Source organism: Theropithecus gelada, chromosome 1 (assembly GCF_003255815.1).
Source record: "Theropithecus gelada isolate Dixy chromosome 1, Tgel_1.0, whole genome shotgun sequence".
NCBI classification, from domain to species: Eukaryota; Metazoa; Chordata; class Mammalia; order Primates; family Cercopithecidae; genus Theropithecus; species Theropithecus gelada.
In genome coordinates, this window is record NC_037668.1 from 71499827 (window position 1) to 71525423 (window position 25597).

At 46.4% G+C, this 25597-nt stretch overlaps 1 protein-coding gene across 2 annotated transcripts in view; it reads left to right on the plus strand.

Annotated features, from left to right (window-relative positions):
- The first annotated feature begins 544 nt into the window (after window positions 1-544).
- The window catches only part of KDM4A (lysine demethylase 4A), a 57217-nt gene continuing 32164 nt past the window's right edge, over window positions 545-25597 (plus strand). The window contains exons 1-11 of one of the 2 annotated variants that reach the window (XM_025384293.1): window positions 545-690; window positions 3453-3629; window positions 6060-6235; window positions 12641-12755; window positions 15224-15417; window positions 18031-18080; window positions 18821-18924; window positions 19320-19457; window positions 20140-20387; window positions 21169-21368; window positions 23556-23923. In XM_025384293.1, coding sequence (XP_025240078.1) covers window positions 3492-3629; window positions 6060-6235; window positions 12641-12755; window positions 15224-15417; window positions 18031-18080; window positions 18821-18924; window positions 19320-19457; window positions 20140-20387; window positions 21169-21368; window positions 23556-23923 — 1731 coding nt within the window. In that variant the 5' untranslated portion in view covers window positions 545-690; window positions 3453-3491. Of the gene's footprint in view, window positions 691-905; window positions 987-3452; window positions 3630-6059; window positions 6236-12640; window positions 12756-15223; window positions 15418-18030; window positions 18081-18820; window positions 18925-19319; window positions 19458-20139; window positions 20388-21168; window positions 21369-23555; window positions 23924-25597 lie in introns of those variants that run through there. The other variant, XM_025384303.1, reaches the window with a different exon arrangement.

Below are 25597 nucleotides of genomic sequence, written 5' to 3' on the forward strand. Positions count from 1 at the left end.
GACAGCCTCCCTCAGGGTCTGTCCTAATGACCCTCAGGGCAGCCTCCCTTCCCTGTCCAGACTTGACAGCGAATGAGGGGTTTCCAAGGACGCAGGATTTTGTTTTGAAAACTGAGACGCCCAAGACAAACCGGGACAAGACGGTCATCTTTTCAGCACTCCCTGAGCTCGGAAGCTGCCCCTAAAGGCCCCGACACATTTCCACGTTAGGCAAAGAGGATACTCATCCCAAGAAAACTTTGGCCCATCCTTTCGTTAGCGACATCCTATAGTAACCTCACCGCCCTTACCCATCTACCCGACCGGCCCACTTCTAGGTACTAGCTTCTTTCAACCCTGATTAGTTATGGGTGGCCAGGAGCCCGCCTATGATTGGCCAGCTTCGCGATCCAGCTAGAGGCTCACTGGCCGCGGTCCCGAGTGGTACAGCGTTTCCTCCTGGCAACAGCCCGAGCCGGCGCTCATAGGCTGAGCACACTGAGGTCGGGACTGGGAGGTGGCTGCGGCGCGTGCTCATTGGCTGGTGTATGGTTTGCAGCCACCCTTGAATTGGTTGACTCTGTGCGGCTGCGCAGATGCAGACTTTAGAGGAGGCGGAGTTTCGCCCTTCGCCTGCTGGAAAAGCAGTAGGATCGGCTAGTGGCGACAGCAGGAGCTGAGCCTAAGCCCTGGCGGGGCTTTGGGCTGTAGGTGAGAACTATAGGGTTTTGGAATTCTTGAGGCGCTTTGCTGCTGTAGCCGTGACCGTGAGTTTTGTGGGGGAGGGGCGGTGGGGGTGGTTCTTCCAGCGGTGAGTGATCGGCATGTTTCTCGGCCAATAGGAGAAGGAGCTTCCAGAATGGGTTCTGAGATTGGCCTTTTCCAATCTTCAGGGCCAATGGACGTCGGGAGAGGGGGGCGGGTCCTCTGGGCCTTATTTTCTTCTTCCTGCGGCGGAGCTTTACTCGCTAAGGCCGCGGGGCCGGGAGGGGCCGAACCTGTGCGCGGTGAGGTTCGGGGATCTTGGGGAGCAGGGTGCGCTGCCTTTGGAGTGATGTTCGCGGGAGCGGCTGCGAGGGAAGGGTGCGGGAGTCCGAGGGGGTCGTTAGCAACAACTAGCTTTATTGAGTGGTTAAGTACCGGGCCTAGTGCTTAGTGTTTCGCTTGCATCATCTGAGCTAATCACAGCGACCCTGCAAGGCAGGGGGTTGGGATCCCCATTTTACAGGTGGAGAAACTGAGACTCAGTCAACTCACACAGCCAAGGTCACACAGCTAATAGACGGCAGAGACCGGATCTGTATTCAGAGTTCTGACTTTGGAGCCGGTGTTCTTGAATCACTAGGCTTTGTTACTGATTGGGAGGGAAGGTGTCATTAAACGGGAGCTTTCCCCAGGGAATAGATTGGGGGAGGGGAATCGTAGGGTTGAAGAAGGGATGAACAATTGAGGTGAGGGTGAGGAAATCAGTTTTTCAACAGTTACCGATTGCCTACTCTGTGCCATGCATTGTTCTAGGCATACAAAGATGAATTGGGCCAGAGGCTGATGAAGCCCATTAGGGCCCCTTTGAAGGCCCGGGGAAGGGCCCCAACATTGTATTCACATGACTGTATGTTTTTATAAAATTTGCAAAAGTAAGATATTTTGGATTCATTTTTCTTTTTAAGAGGGTCTTCAAAATTAAATAAACTTCGGGTTTCTCCATACTTGGAACTGCCCTTGCAAAGGACTTAGTCCAGATGGAGATGAGGATGTAAGCAGTATAGGGCAGTGGAAGGTGCACTTAAGAGTGGGCTGTGGGCAAATTTCCTGGTATGTAAAACAGGGATAACAGTATACCTGCCATGCAAACTTTCTGCCAGGTTCACGAAAAGCGCCTGTTTAGAAACACGCCTTATTTTCGATGGAAAGGAAGCCTAGGAGATACGGGTAACTGGATTTGCCTTCTCTCCTACCTTACACAGTTCTGCTCCCAGGGCTGTAACCAGATTTCTGGTAGATTGGAGGCAGTTTTCTCCTTTCTGAGCTCTCCAGCTCTCAAAGAGACTCTTGGAGCTGAACCGCCATAGCTTTGGGCCCCAGATAGCGGGGTACAGAACTGCTGCTGCACCCTGAGTGAGGAGGGTGGGTAAAGGAAAGGACATACTGGTGTTCCTTCTAGAATGGCCTGTTTTCACTGGTATGCTTTGTCTTTTTTCAGTTGAGATGGTCTATTGTGTTACCGAGCTGTGGGGATGCACCCACTTAGCTGAAGTTCGCATCTAAAAACAAAGTATTTATTTGGCTTTCTCCAGTCAGTTATGAAGTTTGCCCTGTATTGCTAGTTTAAATTTTGTCCTTTGAGTTCTGGGTACAGTGCAATGGAACTTGTTTGTAACTTGATTTCATTAAGTACTCCTGAAACTGCATCTTAGTTTAGATAGAACAGTTTCACTTTAGGGTTTTAAAATTATGTTACTAATATCAAAGGTTTTAAAATCATGTTACTAATATCAAAGTACTTTTGAACCCTTAAGGTTTGTTATCTTGTAGCCACTTAACTTTTATTAGGTATCCGGTTTAGCTGTGCCCTAGGAAGGAGCTTTGGCCTCCCAAAGTGCTGGGATTACAGGCGTGAGCCACCACACCCAGCTGTGCGTGGCTTTCAAGTTGTAGTATATTATATTTACTACTCTGAAAAGTGATTAGCAAGGTGTTAATAAGGGAGTAGCTTGAAAGGATAAGGGTAAAATATGGACATTTTAGCTGTACTATTAGATAGGACCAATAACCAAATTAATTTCCTTTTTTTAGCTGAACAATTATCTGGTTTTTTTTTTTTTCAAGAGCAATCCTGTTGCAATAACAATATCTCTGTTGAAATAAGGTTTGAATCCATGCAGTTTTGATACATCACTTTCTTTTTAAACAGAACCTTTTCGATCTGTATTTCTAGTTTATTTAAATCACTTCTTGTTGTTGTGATGTTTTAAAATTTTTTGAGACAGGGTCTCACTATGTTGCCCAGTCTGATCTCAAACTCCTGAATTCAAGCGATCCGCCCACCTCTGTCTCCCAAAGTGCTGGGATTACAGGCTTGAGCCACCACAGCCCCACCCTAAATAACTTTTCTTTCCTTTTTTTTTTTTTTTTTTTTTTTGTTTGAGACGGCGTTTTGCTCTTGTTGCCCAATCTGGAGTGCAATGGCACAATGTTGGCTCACTGCAGCCTCAGCCTCCCGGGTTCAAGCGATTTTCCAGCCTCAGCCTCCCGAGTAGCTGGGATTACAGGTGCCTGCAAAGTGCTGGGATTACAGGCGTGAGCCACTGTTCCTGGCCCCTAAATAACTTTTCTAGAGGCAGATTCCAGGTGTGAAGTCTTAACTGCATCTTCTGAATTTCTATATTATCTTTTACTGTTTTCAGCATTGATGTTTCCAGCACTTAATTTTAATTTTTATATTATTTTATGCTCTTAATGTGTTTCTTCAGATTCCTGTCTGACTAAAGGGACCTCAAAAAGGAGGGAAAATGGCTTCTGAGTCTGAAACTCTGAATCCCAGTGCTAGGATAATGACCTTTTATCCAACTATGGAAGAGTTCCGAAACTTCAGTAGATACATTGCCTACATTGAATCCCAAGGAGCTCATCGGGCAGGGCTCGCCAAGGTAAGGAGCCGGGATTGTTCAGATGGTTTTGTTACCTAGGGCAGCAGTAAGATTTTTTTCCTAAATAAGGGCCAGAACTGTGTTTTACTGAAAGTTGGGTGGGGTGATGACTTTAGTGAATGCAGTTCTATTTGCAAGTTAATTCCCGTTGTTAACATCAGAAGCATCTCTGCTTTTAGGTAGGAAGAGAGCTACTTGGAATCTTCAGAAAGGGGGAGGTAAAGAGCTAGTGTCTCCAGGCCTGGCTGCTGTTGTGCCTCAGCCCTCTTGGTGGAGCTGGGTGCTGTAGTGTTATTGAACTACCAGTGAGTGCTTATGCCATCTGACTTCTCTTGCTCTCATTTCAGTCTCATCCAGCACTCTAGTAGCAATTTGGCTTCCCATGTGGACTTTCTTCAAGGGGAGAGAATGCACTGGCCAGCCAACATGAGTATTCTGGTCCTTGTAATTTGAAATTGGTTTCTGGTTTGTACTTCTTTCTCCTGTGAGTTGGATTCGTTATTTTTCCTGAGTCAAATCAGTTCTTCATATATTCTGTCACAACCAGGTTGAGTGCTGGAAGCTGAAAGAACTGCATTTCTGGAGAGATCCTCAAGAAACCGAGAGGCAGGGACCTCAGTCTAAGTCAGGAGGAAATTTTTCACACCATTTTATGTTGTTTGAATTTCTTACCATATGTGCTTGTTACATTTTCAATATGAAAAGAGAAAGCAAGAACATTGGCTACAAAGCTGAGGACCAGTCTTGGACCCTGGTGCCTCCGGAGACTTGAGACGACCACATCCTCCTTCCTCTTTCCTCTTATCTGCAGATACGCTACTGCTGGGTTAATGACAGCAGGCGGGGATAGCAGGGCCTGTAGTGCAGTTTTTCGTAGCACATTGCTTTTGGTTGTACTTTATTAGATTTAAAAAGTTATAAAAAAAAAATGTTGGTGATTACAAGTTAAATATTTCAAACGCAGATAAAGAAAAGGCTGATCTTCATCCACCTTCTCCAGTGCCGTCTCCTTAAGTGGTAATAGCTCCCTCCACACCTTTTTCTCTGCTCATACAAACATACACACATATAAGATAGTGTTATTTGTTTTGTTTTTAAAAGAGAATGGCATCATGCCATATACATTCCTGTGTTGGTTCGTTCATTCTTTTTTTTTTCTTTCTTTTTTTTTTTTCCTTTTTAACAACATATATTCCTCCCTCTAGGTCAGTTATGGATTCAACTCATTCTTCTTTTTTCTCATGTCAACTGTCTTGTTAATTTATTACTATTGGAATGGGTAATTTGCTTATGTGAGTAAAACAGAATGCTATTGGAAGGTAGCTACTGTAGAGTCTTGCTCTCTTTCAGTATTTTCTTGTATGTCCTTTCAGTGTTCTTATGCAGATGCTAGTGTGTGTGTGTGTGTGTGTTTTCTCCCTTGTTACATAAAGTGAAACAGTACTCTCTAATTAAACAACAAAAAAAAGCTGTATAGCCGGGCGCGGTGGCTCACGCCTGTAATCCCAGCTCTCAGGGAGGCAGAGGCGGGAGGATAGCTTGAGCCCAGGAGTTCGAGACCTGCCTGGGTAATATAGCGAGACCCCGTTCTCCACAAAAAGGAAAAAAAAAAAAAAAAAAAAAAAAAAAAGACAAAAAAAAGCTGTATAGTATTCCATAAAGCGCATCTATCTTACTTAACTATTAAAGATAAGATTTTTTTTTTTTTTGAGATGGAGTTTTGCTCTTGTTGCCCCAGCTGGAGTGCAATCGTGCGATCTTGGCTTACTGCAACCTCTGCCTCCGGGTTCAAGCAATTCTCCTGCATCAGCCCCCCAGATAGCCGGGATTATAGTTGAGCACCACCATGCCACACTAATTTTTGTATTTTTAGTAGAGATGGGGTTTCACCATGTTGGCCAAGCTGATCTCACACTCTGACCTCAGGTGATTCACCTGCCTCGGCCTCCCAAAGTGCTGGGATTACAGGCATGAGCCATTGTGCCTGGCCTCACGATTAGATTTTTAAGAATGTTATGATTCTTTGTAAGTAAATTCTAATCTAGTATGTGAAAAAGGAAATTCTGTATAAGTATAGAGTAGACCAAATCAAGTAAAATTGTGTTTATGATTTTTTTAAAGAGAGCACTGGGCTTTGAGATGGAGAGAGAAACAACTCTTCAGTCTCTTTTCTTGGTGTCCAAATAAGATACTGAAGCTGGGAACAAGTATTACTTACCTTAGGTTATTGCAGTTAGGCAGCTGATTGGTGGCAAAAGTGGATCAGGATTAGCATGCCTGTGACTTACTGTGTTTTGGTGAATGTGGGTAAATCAAAGTAACTGTCTAGTAAAATTGACTGTTAGGTTGGCTGGTAACTACATGCTTCCTGGTGTCTGACTGGCTTGCCAGGTTTCTCATCTGTCTTTTTGTTTCTTGTGTTCCCTTCAGGTTGTTCCTCCAAAAGAATGGAAGCCACGAGCATCCTATGATGACATTGATGATTTGGTCATTCCTGCCCCCATCCAACAGCTGGTGACAGGGCAGTCTGGCCTCTTTACTCAGTACAACATACAGAAGAAAGCCATGACTGTTCGAGAGTTCCGCAAGATAGCCAATAGCGATAAGTGAGTGGAAACCCTTTCTTACCTGACATACCATCTAGGACCCTGGTGTCTCATCCTCCTAGCATCTCTAGGACTGCTGCTGTCCTGATGAACAGTGTTTTCAGTAGGACAGCTCTGTTCTAGTTGTCTCCCTTTCTGCTTTTTTTATGGAAGCATTTCCTCCTCTCAGGACTGTGTCTCAGTCTAAACCTGTTCCTGTTTATATCAACAAATCCCATTGTTTTTCCATCAGAAGTAGAATCATTTTCTGACTCTGAGGTTGCAAGGAGAAAGTTGGAGGTGGTGCACAAGGAGCTTTTGCTGGGTATTGATAACCACCTGCTCATCAAAAGTGCTTTGGTTCCACTTCCTTTCTCTTGGGATGCTCTGTGTTTAATTGTGCTGGAATTTCTCACTGCCCATCCAGCCTGCTAGCTCATTTCTGTTTTGACATTAACAAAGTGTGAGTAAATCACCAAGCTGGTTGCTATTTTCTGTCACTCCATTCTTCCTCTGTACCTTCTTGTCTCTTTTAGAGATACTTTTCTTTGTGTAGGCCTGTTCTCAGTTCTTCTCTGCTGTGGGTTTTTTGGTTTTTTTTTTTTTTTTTTTGAGATGGAGTCTCACTGTATTGCCCAGGCTGGAGTGCAGTGGAGAGATCTTGGCTCACTGCAACCTCTGTCTCCCAGGTTCAAGTCATTCTCCCGCTTCGGCCTCCCAAGTAGCTGGGACTATAGACACGCACCACCATTCTTGGCTAATTCTTGTATTTTTATTAGAGACAGGGTTTCACCACATTGGCTGGGCTGGTCTTGAACTCCTGACCTCAAGTGATCCGCCTGCCTTGGCCTCCCATAGTGCTGGGATTACAGGCAAGAGCCACCACGCCTGGCCCTTCTCCGCTGTTTTTAATGTTTAGTTCTCATTTTTCCTGAGATTCACAGAGAATAAATTTTGTGTTCCCTCGTTCAGCTCTGACTACTCCATCTTTTCTTTTTTTTTTTTGAGACGGAGTCTCGCTCATTCCCCAGAGTGCAATAGTGCAATGGTGCAATCTCAGCTCACCGCAACCTCTGCCTCCCGGGTTCAAGCAGTTCTCCTGTGTCAGCCTCCCGAGTAGCTGGGATTACAGGTGCCTGCCACCATGCCAGGCTAATTTTTGTATTTTTAGTAGAGACAGGGTTTCACCATGTTGGCCAAGCTGGTTTTGAGCTCCTGATCTCAGGTGATCTGCCCACCTTTGATCCCAAAGTGCTGGGATTATAAGCGTGAGCCACTGCACCCGGCCTTGACCACTCCTTCTAATCCTCTTCCTTGGATTTTCTCACTTTCCATTGACTCCTTAATTTTGAGTTTCCACAAGTTTTTCCTTTTTCCCTTGCTTCTTTTCCTGAGCCTTTTGATTTGCACATGCCTTGATTTCAGCTAGTCACATATACTGTGCCTTCACATAGCCCAGAGCCAGGTCTTGTGCCTGCCTGTCTTTGCCCTGCTGGGGTGGCATTCCTGTGCTTCATCAGCTCTCTCTCATCAGGTCTCACTTTGTTTCTACTCTTTGCCTTCTTTTCATTGACTTACCACACTTGACTTATCACAATTGTAATTGAGATCTTCTAGTTTTATTGACAACTGAACTCTTTCTGTTGTTTCTTTTTTTTTTTTTTTTTTTTTTTTTTGAGACGGAGTCTCGCTCTGTCGCCCAGGCTGGAGTGCAGTGGCGCGATCTCGGCTCACTGCAAGCTCCACCTCCCAGGTTCACGCCATTCTCCCGCCTCAGCCTCCGAGTAGCTGGGACTACAGGCGCCCACCACCACGCCCGGCTAGTTTTTTGTATTTTTAGTAGAGACGGGGTTTCACCATGTTAGCCAGGATGGTCTCGATCTTCTGACCTCGTGATCCACCCGCCTCGGCCTCCCAAAGTGCTGGGATTACAGGCTTGAGCCACCGCGCCCGGCCATTTCTGTTGTTTCTTGAGACACGGTGTCACTGTGTTACCCAAGTTGGAGTGCAGTGGTGCAGTCATGACTTACTGCAGCCTTGACTGCCCAGGCTCAAGTGATCTTTCTAGCTCAGCCTCCCAAGTAACTGGAGGTATAGGCATGTGTTACCACGCTCAGCTAATTTTTTTTATTATTTGCTGCCCAGTTTGGTCTTGAACTCCTGGGCTCAAGCGATCCCCTTGCCTCAGACTCCCGAAGTGCTGGGATTATAGGCATGAGCCACTGCATCCGGCGGACACCTTACCTCTTTTTTTTTTTTTTTTTTTTTTGAGACGGAGTCTGGCTCTGTCGCCCAGGCTGGAGTGCTGTGGCCGGATCTCAGCTCACTGCAAGCTCCGCCTCCCGGGTTTACGCCATTCTCCTGCCTCAGCCTCCGGAGTAGCTGGGACTACAGGAGCCCGCCACCTCGCCTGGCTAGTTTTTTTGTATTTTTTAGTAGAGACGGGGTTTCACCGTGTTAGCCAGGATGGTCTCGATCTCCCGACCTCGTGATCCGCCCGTCTCGGCCTCCCAAAGTGCTGGGATTACAAGCTTGAGCCACCGCGCCCGGCCCTCTTTTTTTTTTGAGACGGAGTCTCACTGTGTTGCCAGGCTAGAGTGCAGTGGCGCGATCTTGGCTCACTGCAACCTCTGCCTCCTGGGTTCACGCCGATTCTCCTGCCTCAGCCTCCTGAGTAGCTGGGATTACAGGTGCTCGCCACCACGCCCGACTAATTTTTGTATTTTTAGTAGAGACGGGTTTCATCATGTTGGCCAGGATGGTCTCGATCTCTTGACTTCATGATCCCCCCACCTCGGCCTCCCAAAGTGCTGGGATTACAGGCATGAGCCACCGTGCCTGGCCAACCTTACTCTTAAAACATCTACCTTGCTGGCCAACCTGCTGGCCAATGAGAGAATTTACATAAAGGCATGTCAAAGAAATGTGGCTTGCTCTGCAGGTGAAAGGCTGTACCCTTCCTGCCATCCTTTTTGTCTGATTTTTGCTACGCATGAGGACCAAGCTCACCTGCTTTCTGTTTCTCACATGGAATTCCACCAGGGGCTTCAGTCTCCTCAGCCTTTCTTCCCTTTTTGTTAACACATTAGGCCTTTTCTTTTCTTTCTTTCTTTTTTTTTTTTTTTTGAGATGGAGTCTCACTCTCTCACCCAAGCCGGAACGCAGTGGTGCAATGTTGGCTCACTGCAACCTCAGCCTCCCGGTTTCAAGCGATTTTCCTGCCTCAGCCTCCCGAGTAGCCACCACACCCGGCTAATTTTTTTGTATTTTTAGTAGAGATGGGGTTTCACCATATTGGCCAGGCTGTTCTCGCTTTATCTTTTTTCAGCACACTTGTTTTCCTTTTAAATTAACCAGCCCTATGTCTATTCCTTTTATCCTAATACATAGCAGATTCTTACCTTTAAGGTAAAAACCTAAATTTTTGCTTTTGAGACAGAGTCTCGCTCTGTTGCCCAGGCTGGAGTACAGTGGCATGATCTCAGCTCACTGCAATCTCTGCCTCCCAGGTTTAAGCGATTCTCTTACCTCAGCTTCCCGAGTAGCTGGGATTACAGGTGCCCGCCACCACGCCTGGCTAATTTTTTTGTATTTTTAGTAGAGATGGGGTTTCACCATGTTGGTTAGGCTGGTCTCGAACTCCTGGCCTCAGATCAGCCCGCCTTGGCCTCCCAAAGTGCTGGCACCCTGCCCGACCTAAAAACCTACCTTCATGAAACAGATTAGTTGGCAATAGAGGAGTTAATTATATTTCAGAGAGAATGTTAGGTCTCTAAAATGTATTATTCACTAGGTTGACAATCTGTAAGGGAGTTATTTAGTCAGATTTTTTTTTTTCTTTTTTGAGATGGAGTCTTACTCTGTCGCCCAGGCTGGAGGGCAGTGGTGCTGTTTCAGCTCTCTGCAACCTCCACCTCCTGGGTTCAAGCAATTCTTCAGCCTCAGCTTCCCAAGTAGCTGGGACTACAGGTGCTCGCCACCACACCTGGCTAATTTTTTGTGTTTTTAGTAGAGATGGGATTTCACCATGTTAGCCAGGATGGTCTTGATCTCCTGACCTCATGATCCGCCCGCCTCGGCCTCCCAAGTGCTGGGATTACAGGTGTGAGCCACTGCGCCTGGACTGTTTAGTCAGATTTTTATTTAATTAATTTTAAATTCATTCCCATTATCTCCATGAGTTCATTTTGGTCTTTATGTGTCTACTCTTTATACATTTATAATATTTCTTTTGCCATTTTAGTTAGAATGTGCATTAGTTTTTCACCTTTTCAAATATCTGTAAGGTTTGTGTATTACTCTTCTTAAATTGCTTCATAATAATAATAATTTTTTTTTTTTTTTTTTTTTTTTTTTGAGACGGAGTCTCGCTCTGTCACCCAGGCTGGAGTGCAGTGTCTTGATCTCGGCTCACTGCAACCTCCACCTCCTTCCGGGTTCAAGCGATTCTCCTGCCTCAGCCTCCAGAGTAGCTGGAACTACAGGTGCGCACCACCACACCCAGCTAATTTCATGGTTCACTGCAGCCTTGATCTCCCAGGCTCAAGAGATCCTCCCATCTCAGCCCTCCTACTCCCTCCCACCCCCAGTAGCTGAGACTGCAGGTGTGCACCACCATGCCCTGCTAATTTTTTTTTTTTTTTTTGAGATGGAGTTTCGCTCTTGTTGCCCAGGCTGGAGTGCAATGGCGTGATATCGGCTCACTGCAACCTCTGTCTCCCAGGTTTAAGCAGTTCTCCTGCCTCAGCCTCCCAAGTAGCTGGGATTACAGATGTGAGCCACCATGCCTGGCTAATTTTTGTATTTTTAGTAGAGCTGGGGTTTCACCATGTTGGCCAGGCTGGTCTCAAACTCTTGACCTCAGGTGATCCACCTGCCATGGCCTCCCAAAGTGCTGGGATTACAGGCGTGAGTCACTGCTCCTGGCCAGCTCTGCTAATTTTTAAAGTTTTTGTAGAAATAGGATTTTGCCATGTTACTGGTCTCAAACTCTTGGGCTCAAGTGATCCTCCTGCCTCAGCCTCCCAAAGTGCTGCGATTATAGGCCTGAGCCACCGTACTTGGCTGGTTTGAATCTAAAAGAAGGTTTTTTGTTTGTTTGTTTTTAGTAAATTTTCAGTATATGGTGATTAAGCTAAAGAGTATAGATATTTTTAGACTGGGTGCATTGACTCACTTCTATAATCCTATCACTTTGGGAGGCCGAGGTTGGAGGATCACTTGAGGCCAGGAGTTTGAGACCAACTTGGAAAACACTGCAGGATTCCATCTCTACAAAAAATAAAAACACTAACCAGGTGTGATGGTGCATACTTGCAGTCCTGGCTACTCGGGAGGCTGGGGCAGGAGGATTGCTTGAGCCCAGGAGTTCAAGGCTATAGTAAGCTGTGATCACACTACTGTGCTGCAGCCTGGGCAGCAGAGCAAGGATCCTGTCTTTTTAAGGTATAGTTTTTTGTTTTTTTTTTTTTTTTGGAAACAGAGTTTTATTCTATGGCTGAGGGTGGACTGCAGTGACGTTAGCTCAGCTCACTGCAGACTCCTCCTTCTGGGTTTAAGTAATTCTCGTGCCTCAGCCCCCGCCCTAAGTAGCTGGAATTACAGGCGTGTGCCACCACGCCTGGCTAAGTTTTGTATTTCTAATAGAGACCAGGTTTCACCATGTTGGCCAGGTTGGTCTTGAACTCCTGACCTCAGGTGACCTGCCCCCACCAGGCCTCCCAAAGTGCTGGGATAACAGGTGTGAGCCACCATGCCTCTGGCCAAAGTGTAGATATTTCTATGACTTTATATGTAGATAGGTAGATATAAATATGCGTATATGTGAGTACGTATTTTCCTAATTGGAATATTTGATGTGCAAAAATCTAGATTTTTAGAGCTATTTTATATTTTTACTAAAATACTTGATGTTTTTAGGTGTGATTACTTGGTGAGTGTCAGCCACTGCGTAGGGCGCTGGGCATACAGCAGGGGCACTTACAAATGAGTCCTCTTGGAGCAGCTTCCTTTTGGCTGGTTCAGGGAGGTGAATGCTGTTGGAAAGCCTCAGCTCTTCACATGCTACTGGGTTTTGGTTGTCTGTGGATATGCAGGGACCTTGGGTCTTGGTTTGTAAGCCCATTTTCTCCGTGGGTGGCCACCTGAATCCAGCAAGGTGTGGTTTAAGTAGTCTCTTCAGAGTTGAGGATGTGCTTGTTAAGGAAAGTGGGTTTACATCTCTGCGTACATTACCTTCCTCAGGCCCAGTGCTCATGGAAGGGACGTTCAGGGAGTGACTATGTATTAGATCCTTGAAGGCCAACATTATGCCTTGTTCATTTGAAATTCTTGCTGTCACTGGAATAGGGGATTATGTCTTGTAATGTTCATAATGCCTAATAAACCCCTGTAAGTGGTTTACATGTTTCTTTTTACTTTCAAAAGGTACTGTACCCCACGCTATAGTGAGTTTGAAGAGCTCGAGCGGAAATACTGGAAAAATCTTACATTCAATCCTCCCATCTATGGTGCAGATGTGAATGGTACCCTCTATGAAAAGGTGAGGCTCACTGGAAACCCTCTGTGCAGCATTTTTTGTAATTTCGTAATAACCTTTTTTTCGACCCAGCACGTAGTAGGCACCTCTAAAAGCTGTTTGGTGAATGGGTAGATGAACAGATGATCTACCCCCAGCTGATGTTGCTGTGCTGGCCTCATTGTGGGCCATTTTGCATGTGACTGAATTTTATTTCTCCTACTTTACATGTGAAGTGGGTGATGTGCTCTTTTCAAGGGTTGTTAGCATAGTCGGTGGGTGGTAGCTGATGAGTTCTTGAAAGGGTGGGTTGGCTCTCAGATAATGAAATGAGGCAGTGTGGTTTCTGCAGAAGAAAGATGACTGAATACTGAAAGGGGTATACATTTAAGAAGAGAAATACATTTAGATTCTTCAGGATCCTCAAACAAGATTCTGTGGCAAAAGCTATTTTAACCACTTTCATTGGCTTGGGACATAGTCCTGCCTTAAATATGGTGAAAGGGGAAAATATTTGGGAATATCTTCTGATGACTGAAAAACAGTAGGGCATTTCAGGGATTATCACTCATAATTGTTTTCATGTTTTAAGGTTTTTTTTTTTTTGAGATGGAGTTTCGCTCTTGTTGCCCAGGCTGGAGTGCAGTGGTGTGATCTCAGCTCACCACAACCTCCACCTCCTGGGTTCAAGTGATTTTCCTGCCTCGGCCTCCTGAGTAGCTGGGATTATAGGCGTGCACCACCCTGCCTGGCTAATTTTGTATTTTTTAGTAGAGTCGGGGTTTCTCCATGTTGGTCAGGCTGGTCTCAAACTCCCCACCTCAGGTGATCCACGTGCCTCAGCCTCCCAAAGTGCTGGGATTACAGGCGAGAGCCATTGCGCCTGGCCCATATTTTAATGTTTTTATCAGTTATTGGAAGAGTTAAAAAAATGAATTCCAGGCCGGGCGTGGTGGCTCACATCAGTAATCCCAGCACTTTGGGAGGCTGAGGCAGGCGGATCATGAGGTCAGGAGATCGAGACCATCCTGGCTGACACGGTAAAACCCCATGTCTACTAAAAATACAAAAAAATTAACCGGGTGTGGTGGCTGGCGCCTGTAGTCCCAGCTACTCGGGAGGCTTAGGCAGGAGAATGGCGTGAACCCGGCAGGCGGAGCTTGCAGTGAGCCGAGATCGTGCCACTGCACTCCAGCCTGGGCAACAGAGCGAGACCCCATCTCAAAAAAAAAAGAATTCCAGTTTTGTTGATAACAGTTTTTTGGGGGTCAGGGAAAGCCAAGCTTGTAGGGATGAATGGCAAGAAGATGCTGTAAGGATCTGGGATGGGGAGGTACAAAAGTCAGGCATAATAATAATCCAGGGCCTAGTTATAGGAGGTGGGTTCCCAGCTGGCCATTACAACTCAGGAAAAGGATATTGCACATTTTTTTATGAAGACACTGCCTGGTGGAAATCAGGGCTAAAAAGCCACAACATTGCCGTAGTTTTTTGTTTTTTTGTTTTTGAGACAGAATCTCGTCCTGCCACCCAGCTAGAGTATAGTGGTATGATCATAGATTACTGTAACCTCAAACCCCTGGGCTCAAGGGATCCTCCTGCTTCACCCTCCCAAGTAGCTGAGATTGCAGTCACGTGCCACTTCACCTGGCTACTTTTTTTTTATTTGTAATTTTTTTGTAGAGACTGGGTCTTACTTTGTTGCCCAGGATGGTCTTGAACTCCTGGGCTCAAGCAATCCTGCCTTGGCCTCCCAAAGTGTTGAGATTACAGGTGTGAGCCAGCACACCTGGTCCACTGTCATAGTTCCCATGTTTTGCAATTTTTTGTGTGTGTGTGGTCATAGAGTTTTTTTTCTCTTTTGACCTAAATTTCTTTAGCATCAATTCAAACTTTTCCTCTTGGGGTTTAAAACAGGTGACTGTTGGCCGGGCACGGTGGCTCACGCCTGTAATCCCAGCACTTCAGGAGGCCAAGGCGGGTGGATCACGAGGTCAGGAGTTCAAGACCAGCCTGACCAAGATGGTGAAACCCTGTCTCTACTAAAAATAGAAAAATTAGTGGGGTGTGGTGGCAGTTGCCTGTAATCCCAGCTACTTGGGAGGCTGAGGCAGAGAATTGCTTGAACCAGGGAGGCGGAGGTTGCAGTGAGCCAAGATCACGCCACTGTGCTCCAGCGTGGGCAACAGAGCGAGACTCCGTCTCAAAAACAAACAAACAAAAAAACAGGTGACTGTCATCTCTTCATTCATCTTTCCTGCACTAGTATTCACAAAGTAATATTTGCCCTTTGAAGGTAAATTGTGTCAGTTCCAGTGGTAGCTGTGAAAGTGAATGAGGAATGCTGTGGTCTTCACGTCCATCGTGTTTTGACATTATTCCAAATGTTTGTCAGAGAGGACAGCTTACTTGTGACCTACTCTGATTTGTAGGTTCAGAGCCTTGGTTTATATGTAAATGTAACTTGCCCTGGGCTGTCATTGCCTTTGCAGCATGTTGATGAGTGGAATATTGGCCGGCTGAGAACAATCCTGGACTTGGTGGAAAAGGAGAGTGGGATCACCATTGAGGGTGTGAACACCCCATACCTGTACTTTGGCATGTGGAAGACATCTTTTGCTTGGCACACTGAAGACATGGACCTCTACAGCATCAACTACCTGCACTTCGGAGAACCCAAGTCCTGGTACAGTCTGCCTGCAGTCGGCACCGGGCTTCTGTGCTAGAGCACGGGCTCACGTTCGGTGTGCATGGGAAGCACCTCAGGATTATGTTAAAGTGCAGACGCTGGTTCAGGCCTGGGGTGACATTCCATGTTTCAAACAGACTTTCAAGTGCTGAGATGCTGTTGGAGCTCTGGTGCTCAGACCACCTTTTGAGTAGGGAGGCTTTAGAGAGCAGGGCGCTGGCAGAGTTACCCAAAGACACGAGGCTCTTCCAGCCTATCCGACTGCTTTCTAATTTTTTTTCTGAACAGGCCTGAGGCATTTCTTAGCAGCAGACTTCTAAGACTACAGTCACTCCCTCAGATGATAGAAAGCTTTCTTTTCCTTACGAAAAGAAAGAATATTAATACTTGGGGAGCAGCAGTGTGTGCTTAACACACGAGGGATTGCGAGGCTATTCAGCATGCTTCCTGTTCGTTCTCCAGGGTGTTATTCTTGTTGGTGAGACAAACATTGGTTCTCTCTCCTCTCTCTGCGCTGACCCATCTTTGAGTCTCAGCATTTTTTTTTTTTTTCTATTTTGAGACAGGGTCTCACTCTGTCACCCAGGCTGGAGTGCAGTGGCACCATTATGGCTCACTGCAGCCTTGACTTCCTGGGCTCAAGTGATCCTTCTACTTCAGCCTCCCAAGTAGCTGGGATTATGGGCATGCACCAGTATGCCCAGCTAATTTTTTTCCTTCTTTTTTTTAGGGTAGAGATGGGGTCTCACTATGTTGCACAGGCTGGTCTCAAACTGCTGGGCTCAAGCAGTCCTCCCACTTCAGCCTTCCAAAGTGCTAGGATTATAGGCATGAGCCACTGTACCTGGCCCCTGTCTCAGCATTTTAGTGAAGGTGCTGCAGATAACTGCAGTGAATAAGACAGATGAAATACCTACCCTCACACAGATCGGCAACTGGTCAGGAGGTAGAAAGTGTGAGAGAATGATCATATGGTGTGGGGACAGCTCTGATGGGGAAGAAGTGGGTGCTAAGGTCCACATAGGAAGGATAGACGGGTGAGATTAAAGAAGGCTTCTTTGGAAGAGGTGACAACTGAGATCCAAAACATGAGAAGGACATAAGTGGGTGGAATGGTGGTGGGTTTAGCAGCTGGGAGATTGAGGGAAGTGTATCCAGGCAGTTGGAACCACAGATGCAGAGCTCCTGGATTAAGACAGCACATGAGGGCCAGTCATGGTGGCTCACACCTGTAATCCCAGCACTTTGGGAGGCTGAGGCAGGTGGATCACCTGAGGTCAGGAGTTCGAGACCAGCCTGGCTAACATGGTGAAACCTGTCTCTACTAAAAATACAAAAGTAGCCGGGCATGGTGTGTTTAGGGAGCTAGGGGAAGTCTACTGTAGACTGAATGCTGTGTAAAATGATGAGAAGTGAGTGATGAGGTCAGAGGGGACACCATGGGGCGCATTATGGCAAGTCATGAAAACCATGTCCACCTTCATTTCTTTCTTCAGCATCCTCAGCCATGTTCTCTCTCAGGAGTTTTCCTTTCTTCTTTCAAGTGCTTTCCAGTTTCTAATCTTGGGGGAAAGAACCTTTTGAGCCTATGATTACCCCCTAAGTACTGTCCTATTTCCTTCCTCAGAAGGCTAGACTTGTAGGATATGTAAATGTAGCTTTTGTGTCTTCACCATTGTTGACTCCAAAATTCCCTGCTCCTGGATTTTTGAATTCTCTTATAAAAGAAGGTTTTCCAGTTATTATATACATTCTTAGGTCCTCTGAAGTGGGACCTCCAGAGCCTTCTGTGTAGGGTTGCCTGATGGATCCCGGAGTCCTTTAGGTGACATTTTTGTCAACTCTCCTTCTCTGTTTTGTTTTATAATGAAGCTGTTTATAGTGGGAGGATTTGTTGTTACTGTGGAATAATCTTCAGAAGAGATTAAAAAGGTTAAAATAGAGTTACTGTGAGTTTCAGAATATGAAGTTTAACAATTTTGCAAAAGTTTTAAATAGTCCTAGGTGTCCTTTTTTTCTTTTCATTTTTTTAGGAAGAACAGTTTCGATGGTGTTTAGACACCCTACTGGGTAGAGAGGTAATTGATTGTTGGGTAATCAGTGTATGTAGCTGTTGGGGAGATAAAGGGAAAATGGGTTCATCAGCAGATACAGGGCTAGGTCTCTTAAGTGTCGGATCCATCTTGCACTTTGTTTTCCATTCTTCCTCTCTAGCCCTCCCCCAGTTAGGCCTTTCAAGCATTTAAAAATACTGAGCATTTTTAAATACTGAGGTTATGTAATGACATCCTTTTTAAAAAAAAAAAATGTTATATGAACAACATTATAAACGAGAGTAATATTGTGTACCATAAATCCTGGCTCATGGTGAACACTTAATAAACATCTTATTAAGTGAATGAATATAGAAGAAATAAATTCACTCACCTTTTTTACGGACTCTTTACTCGTGTGCCGAAACAGTCTAATATTTCATTTTTTCAGATTCCTTTCTAGTGCTTGGGAAGTTAAAAAAAATCTGCTATTTCAAGGTGTTTTGAGAGTGGGAATAAGCCCCTTAGCTTCTGTACCTGTCTCCGCCCAGCCTCTGATGCTCTCATGTGATTGCAGGTACTCTGTTCCACCTGAGCATGGAAAGCGGTTGGAACGCCTCGCCAAAGGTACTGTGTCTCGTCTCTTTGCTGGGTTGGACCCTCCTATGAGCTGTGCTCCTTGCTCTGCACTAAAATGTGCATTCCCCATGGTCAGATTCTTGCAGGTCCTGTTGCAGGCCTGCAGATGTGGGTGAGCCACATTGGTTACCTTAAGAGGGCAGTGACAGAGCCTTTTCTTCCTTTGTCCTGAGCAAGGACTTGGTCATTTCTTCTTTGATTGTCTGTGCCTCAGTTTTAATGAGCAGTGGTGTTTCTTTGACCAGCGATAATGAACCAGACCAGTATGACCGGTGTTTCCAGTAAAGACCCAAATGTTAAAGAAAAAGTTGCGTTTTATGCTTTGTTTCTTTTAAGTGGACTTACATAGATTTGTATGTCTAGAGAACATACTTCAGGAAAGCCTGGGTAGATCATACTATAGCTGCATTACTGAAGAAAGATCAGGGATACAAGTGACTGGAGAAAAGGTCCTAAATAGTTTCAAAGCTCTATAAGAACAGAGTCAGCTTGGGTGACCTTGGTTTCCCAAACAGGATTTCATTACCCATGTAATGCCCTACATGGGAGTGAGCCCAGAGGCTCACTGTAGAATCTTATAATTGGTGCGGAGCTATAGGGATCCTTGGAGGTCACATCGGTGATTCTTCCTGTTTATCATTCCGATGGGAAGCACAGGTGTGAAGTGACTCCGGATTGCGGAGCTAGTATGGAGCACTGTGTTAACCCATACCCTTTCAATTAAATAGGCTTTTTCCCAGGAAGTGCTCAAAGCTGTGAGGCATTTCTCCGCCACAAGATGACCCTGATTTCCCCGTTAATGCTGAAGAAATATGGAATTCCCTTTGACAAGGTGAGCTGATGTTACATGCCAAAGTTCTCAGGCACCACCCTTTCTGGCCTTTTACAGAGTTTTATTCTAGTTCATCACTATACCAAGAGGGGGGCCAAAGCTTAAACTATGTAACAACCCTTTGATCTAAGAGCATTAAAGGTGGGGCCACTTTAGCTTCCTGGTGCCAGAGGAGAGTCAGATCCCCTTGAACAGTGTTCATTTGGAGGAATGGTTAATTATAGTCATGTCATCTGATATGTCTGGGCTTTGCATAATTTTATAGAAGACAGCAAGACCCCAGGGGTTTTATGACTTACCCTTTGTTGCTCAGCTAAGTTGTGGTGGAGCTCAGAATTCCAGTTCTGTGGACCTCTGCCATTTGAAGCAGCTGTTTCAAGTCTGCTCTTGTTCAGGTGACTCAAGAGGCCGGAGAGTTTATGATCACTTTCCCTTATGGTTACCATGCCGGCTTTAACCATGGCTTTAACTGTGCGGAGTCTACCAATTTTGCTACCCGTCGGTGGATTGAGTATGGCAAGCAAGCTGTGCTGGTAAGTCTGCTTGATTTCTTTCTATAACACCATGACAAAAATGAGCAAATTCTGGTTAGATACGTTGGCTGGTGATTAGAATATTTCTTTGAGTTGCTGGAATTCAGAAACGAGCAGCTAGCAATGTGTCAGAGTACTAACATTTTGTGTTCATAAGGAATTTTAAAAAATGTGTTCAGATTTGGGAAGTATAAAATGAGGTTCGTAAGTCCATTAGGCATTAAAACCACATCCACACACGTTAATATTCTTGCCTTGGCCACTCTGAGACTTCTCTGTTGAAGTTCCTAGGGGTTTTCTTTACTCTAGGGAAGCGGCAGGGCTAGGCCTTTGACTCGTAGTAGTAGACTTGCTTGTGTGTTCCTGGCTTGGACAGGGAGCCAAGGGCAGGTGGCTCACCATCCTGGGGGCCTAAGTGCTGAGCCTAACCACCGTCTGTGGCCCCGAGTTAGTGCCCAGGTAGATTTGCCCCAGTAGTATGTATTCTCTGCCCTTTTTTCCCTGCTTCCCTTCATATTTGAAGGTCCTGCAAGGATAATACGCCCTCAGCCTGTGAACCAAAACAATCTGGTTATAAACCATCTTGCACTTGTTTCCATGTGGAGGGAGGAGTTAGGACGTGGGGGTGAGGTGGAAGCAGCAAGGTATGCTCACCTGGTGCTCTTCTGGTTCCTGCTGACAGTGCTCCTGTAGAAAGGACATGGTGAAGATCTCCATGGATGTGTTTGTGAGGAAGTTCCAGCCAGAAAGGTACAAACTTTGGAAAGCTGGGAAGGACAACACAGTTATTGACCATACTCTGCCCACGCCAGAAGCAGCTGAGTTTCTTAAGGAGAGTGAACTGCCTCCAAGAGCTGGCAACGAGGAGGAGTGCCCAGAGGAGGACATGGAAGGGGTGGAGGATGGAGAGGAAGGAGACTTGAAGACAAGGTAACCCAGCAGCCCTTTGTCGTGGCTGTGTGAGGGAGAGGTGTCTGGGTAGGTCCTGTGACCTGTGGAGAGGCTGTTTCTAAGATGCTGTTTGTGCCTCGGCTGAGGGATTGTTCTTGGTAAAGGCTCCAGAAGCCTGAGAGCCAGGGCATTCAGGCACTTTCTGAATGAGAGACCTGCAGTGGGCGTGTAGTCTGCTGGAGCAAGGGGTCATTTATATGAGGGTCAAGGCATTTATGTGCGAAGGTTGGGCTCCCCCTGAGCCGGAAAAGTCATGTTTTCTCATCATATCAGAGAGTCTTTTAAAAAGAAGTGTAGTGAGGATGAGACTCAAGGGCATTGGTAATGTTGTGATTTAAGTCTGCAGTGCCATTAGAGCAGACTTAAGAGTCACCTTCTTAAGTCTGCACCAATGGGAAGCTGAGCCAGGGGATCTGTGCTCTGAGAATTTATCCTGGGCCATATGGGAAAGAAAGGAGGAACCGTTCCTTGGTACCTACTATATGCCAGGCACTTTGCCAGCTACTCTGAATACCTTTTCTTAGTCCTCACAACAAATCTGTTAGGTGGGTGGTAATACCTGTATCTTCTAGATGATGGAACAAGCTCAGAGAGGTGAAGTCCCTTGTCTCAAGTCACAAATAAGAGGTGTCCCTGAGTTTTGAGCCAGGCCTGACAGGCTCTGGCCATTCACTTTGGGTTGTGTGTGGATGTGTAGGAATGTCTTTGAGTAAGTGGATGTATTTGTGGGCTCTTAAAAGATTTGCCCTCTCCCTTGCAGCCTGGCCAAGCACCGAATAGGGACAAAGAGGCACCGAGTTTGTCTTGAAATACCACAGGAGGTGAGTCAGAGTGAGCTCTTCCCCAAGGAGGAGCTGAGTTCTGAGCAGTATGAGATGACGGAGTGCCCGGCAGCCCTCGCCCCCGTGAGGCCCACCCATAGCTCTGTGCGGCAAGTTGAGGATGGTCTTACCTTCCCAGGTTAGTTGACTATGGTGTATTTTCCACAACCTTAACTCATACATGTGTCCCGTGTCAGATGCCATATTGAGTGCTGGGTGAGAAATAAAGAAAGCAGAGTGACAGGTCTGTGAGCAGATAGTGTACTTGGAGTGTGGGAAGTGCTTTGGGTAGGGATGTACAGGGTGGACTGGACACGTAGGGAAAAGCTCCTCCCTCTGTCTGGTCAGGGGTCAGGGAAACACTGGAGGTTTTGGTGAAGGTGACTCTTACAAGGTAAGTAGGACCTTCCCAGGCGGACAGAGAGAGAGCAGGGATGTAGAAAGGGTGTCCCAGAGGGGAGGAGCAGGGCACAGGCGTGGAGATGGGAGAATTTTTTTTTTTTTTTTTTTTTTGAGATGGAGTCTTGCTCTGTCATGCGGGCTAAAGTGCAGTGGCGCAATCTCGGCTCACTGCAACTTCTGCCTCCTGGGTTCAAGCGATTCTCCTGCCTCAGCCTCCCAACTAGTTAGGACTACAGGTGCCCGCCACCACGCCTGGCTAAATTTTTTTTGTATTTTTAGTAGAGATGGGGTTTCACCATGTTGGCCAGGCTGATCTTGAACTCCTGACTTCAGGTGATCCGCCTGCCTCGGCCTCCCAAAGTTTCGAGTGGGATTACAGGCTTGAGCCACCGTTCCCAGCAGAGATGGGAAATATTAATAGCATGGTCCACTTGGGGGAACTGGTGGGGGGTTTCCCTCAATTGAATATTAGGGTAGAAGGCAGCTGTGTGACCAGAAGGTGACGCTGGAGAAATAGGAGAGGATGTAGGGCTGTCTGCCATTTTCATTTGCTCACTTGGAAGCTTATATTTTAAGAGTGGGAGTGGTGTGATCAGTGTTGTTTAGCAGTCACTTGGAAGGTCATTGAGGCTAGATTTGTTGGAGAAAGGCTTGTATCTGTCTTGGGTCAGGTATGACGCTAAGATGTGGTCTGCTGACAGCCAGGTAGCACTGTGGACTGACGTTCTGGGCTGGGCTGGCTTCTAATTCAGCAGATTTTCTTTCCCTTTTTTCCCTTCAAATTTATTTATATTGACAGATAAAATGGTGCATATTTGTCATGTACAACATAATTTTTTTGTTTTAGAAATAGGGTCTTGCTCTGTTGCACAAGCCTGTGCGAACACAGCTCACTGCAGCCTCAACTTTCCGGGCTCAAGCAATCCTCTTGCCTCAACCTCTCAAGTAGCCTGGACTACAGGCATACGCCACCATGCCTGGCTACTTTTTTGTTTTTTGAGACGTAGTCACTCTGTCACCCAGGCTGGAATGCAGTGGCGATCTCGGCTCACTGCAATCTCTGCCTCCCGGGTTCAAGTGATTCTCCTGCCTCAGCCTCCTGAGTAGCTGGGACTACAGATGTGGGCCATCACGCCTGGCTGATTTTTTGTATTTTTAGTAGAGATGGGGTTTCACCCTGTTAGCCAGGACGGTGTCGATCTCCTGACATCGTGATCTGCCTACCTCGGTCTCCCAAAGTGCTAGGATTACAGCCGTGAGCCACCGCGCCTGGCCCATGCCTGGCTAATTTTTAAATTTTGTAGAGAGAGGGTCTCACTTTGTTGCCCAGGCTGGTCTTGAACTCCTGGGCTCTAGCAATCCTCCCATCTTGGCCTCCCAAAGTCCTGGGATTACAGTTGTGAACCACTGCTCCTGGTCCAACATGATTTGTGAAGTAGATATATGTTGTGGAATGGTTAAATCTAGCTGATTAAAATACATATTACTTCACATAGTTACCATTGTTGCAGTGAGAACATTTAACATACACCCTCTTAATATTTTTCAAGATCTTTAGATTTTCTAGCATGGACTAGGTAGCCAGGTCTCTGCTGAGCTCAGACTTGCATTTCCTGCAGGAGACTTCGGAGGAAATGGCAGCTGCCCCTTACTGAGTGTCTGCTGAGTGCCAGGTGGTGCTCAGGAGTCTTATTTATGAGCCCTGCAGATATGTAGTAGCATCTTCTCACTACAGAGGAAGAAGCTGGAGGCCAGGAGGCTGAGCAGATAGCCCTGGCTCACAGTGCCCCTCAGTGACAGAGCCAGGATGGGAAGCCAGGTCCCATTCCTAGCCCATGTTCCTTGTGCTTTGCCACTCTGGCTTTCATCAGATTCACGTGTGCAGGTGGAACTTGGCTCTGTCTAATGTGTATGTGTGTTTCAGATTATTCTGACTCCACTGAAGTCAAATTTGAAGAGCTCAAAAATGTCAAACTAGAAGAGGAAGATGAGGAGGAAGAACAAGAAGCAGCAGCCTTGGATCTTTCTGTGAATCCTGCGTCTGTAGGGGGACGCCTTGTCTTCTCAGGCTCCCAAAAGAAGTCACCTAGCCTGGGCTCTGGCTCTTCACGGGATTCTATCTCTTCTGATTCAGAAACTAGTGAGCCTCTCTCCTGCCGAGCCCAAGGGCAAACGGGAGTTCTCACTGTGCACAGTTATGCCAAAGGGGATGGCAGGGTCACTGTGGGAGAGCCATGCATGAGGAAGAAAGGGAGCGCCGCCAGAAGTATCAGTGAGCGGGAGCTGGCAGAGGTATGGGCTCCAGGCAGTGGTGTGGGCTGGGGAGCTGCCCTGAAGGACACCCTGTCGGGGAGGGGATCTGTGTTGGGGAGGTGGGTCTGTGTGGTGGAGGTGCTGCAGGAGGGCAGGAGAAACCCTCAGTCAGTGCCTCCAGGCTGCAGTGGTTGTGTCCAACAAAAGCCTGGGTGGCATTCACTCTCCCAGCTTGTTCTTTGCTGGGAGTTGCTTTTCTCTTATCCCTGTGGCTTCTGATTCCAAGAATTGCATCAATGCAGCCTCAGTCACAGCAGCAGATCCTCCTCAGCCCACTTGGATCACAATGCCTTTTTTTTTTCTTGAGATAGAGTCTTGCTCTGTTGCCTAGGCTGGAGTGCAGTGGCGTGATGTTGGCTCACTGCAACCTCTGCCTTCCAGGTTCAAGCAGTTCTCCTGCCTCAGCCTCCCGAGTAGCTGGTATTACAGGTGTGTGCCACCATGCCCAGCTAGTTTTTGTATTTTTAGTAGAGACAGGGTTTCACCATGTTGGCCAGGCAGGTCTCGAACTCCTGACCTCAAGTGATCCGCCCACCTCAGTCTCCCAAAGTGCTGGAATTACAGGCATGAGCCACCGTGGCTGGCCTTTTCAGTTGGGGTGGGTGGGAACTCTTCCTCTGACCCTCATTGCCTTAGCGGCACAGGGGTTAGAATAGCTGCCATTGGAGCCCACGTGTTTGGGGGTTTGGGATGAGATGCGATGAGATGGCCTTTCTTACCTTGAAATTCAAGGGTTTTTTTCTTACAAGTCTTGACTGCTCTGTAGACTCCCAGTATGACACTGATAGAACATCCTTTTGGAGACCAAGGTGCATTCCCAAAGCTAAAAATATGAACGTGTGTGTTCAGGCTTCCTCCATAAATATGTGTTGTCACCAAAAGCTGATTCCTGCTTTTGTGTAAAATGGCTCTTAGTGGGTCTGCCACTATGGGTGATCAGAGTCATGTCAGATGCAGCTGGACCCACACTACCCAAGGGACCTTCCCTGACTCCCCAGCCTTACAGCTTATGTGGGTCAAGCTTGCAGCTTTTGATGAGGGGTGGCAGATATAAGAAGCCAGTGCAGGAGGTCCTCTTTATTCCCTATCCCCTTACCTTTAGTTTTTAAAAATTTAGCTCTTAAAAACCTTCACTATGGAAAATTTCTGAAGCATGTACAGAATACCATCACGAGCCCCCGCGTGTACTCATCATATATATGATTAGCATTTGGCACATTTGCTTTCTGTTTTCTTTGGCTGCAGTACTTGACACTCAGTCATATTCACATTTCCCTAGTGTTGCCAATAGTCCCTTTTTATGGTATGTTTATCTCCTTGTTGTTAATACTCGTAACTTTTCTCGGTGCCTTCTCTGAATCTCAGGGTACGGTTTTTGTAGACTTCCTTTTTACCTTGTGAATGTTCCTCTTTCCATCCCACTGTGGTTGCAGGCTAATGAGCTAATAACTACTGTGTTTCCTTCTCATTGCCTCTGATTGCAGTTCTCTATGCCTTCTTATGGCAGCTTCCATAAATGAGGGCTTTTTCAGCCTGGAAACCAGAGTCTCTTAAACTCCCAGTTGCCACCTAGCAATTCTTCCTTCACAGAGGCCCCGAGCCATTTCGTCCATCCTACTGTTCACTACAGTTCATGCTGTCCTCTTGCTGAGT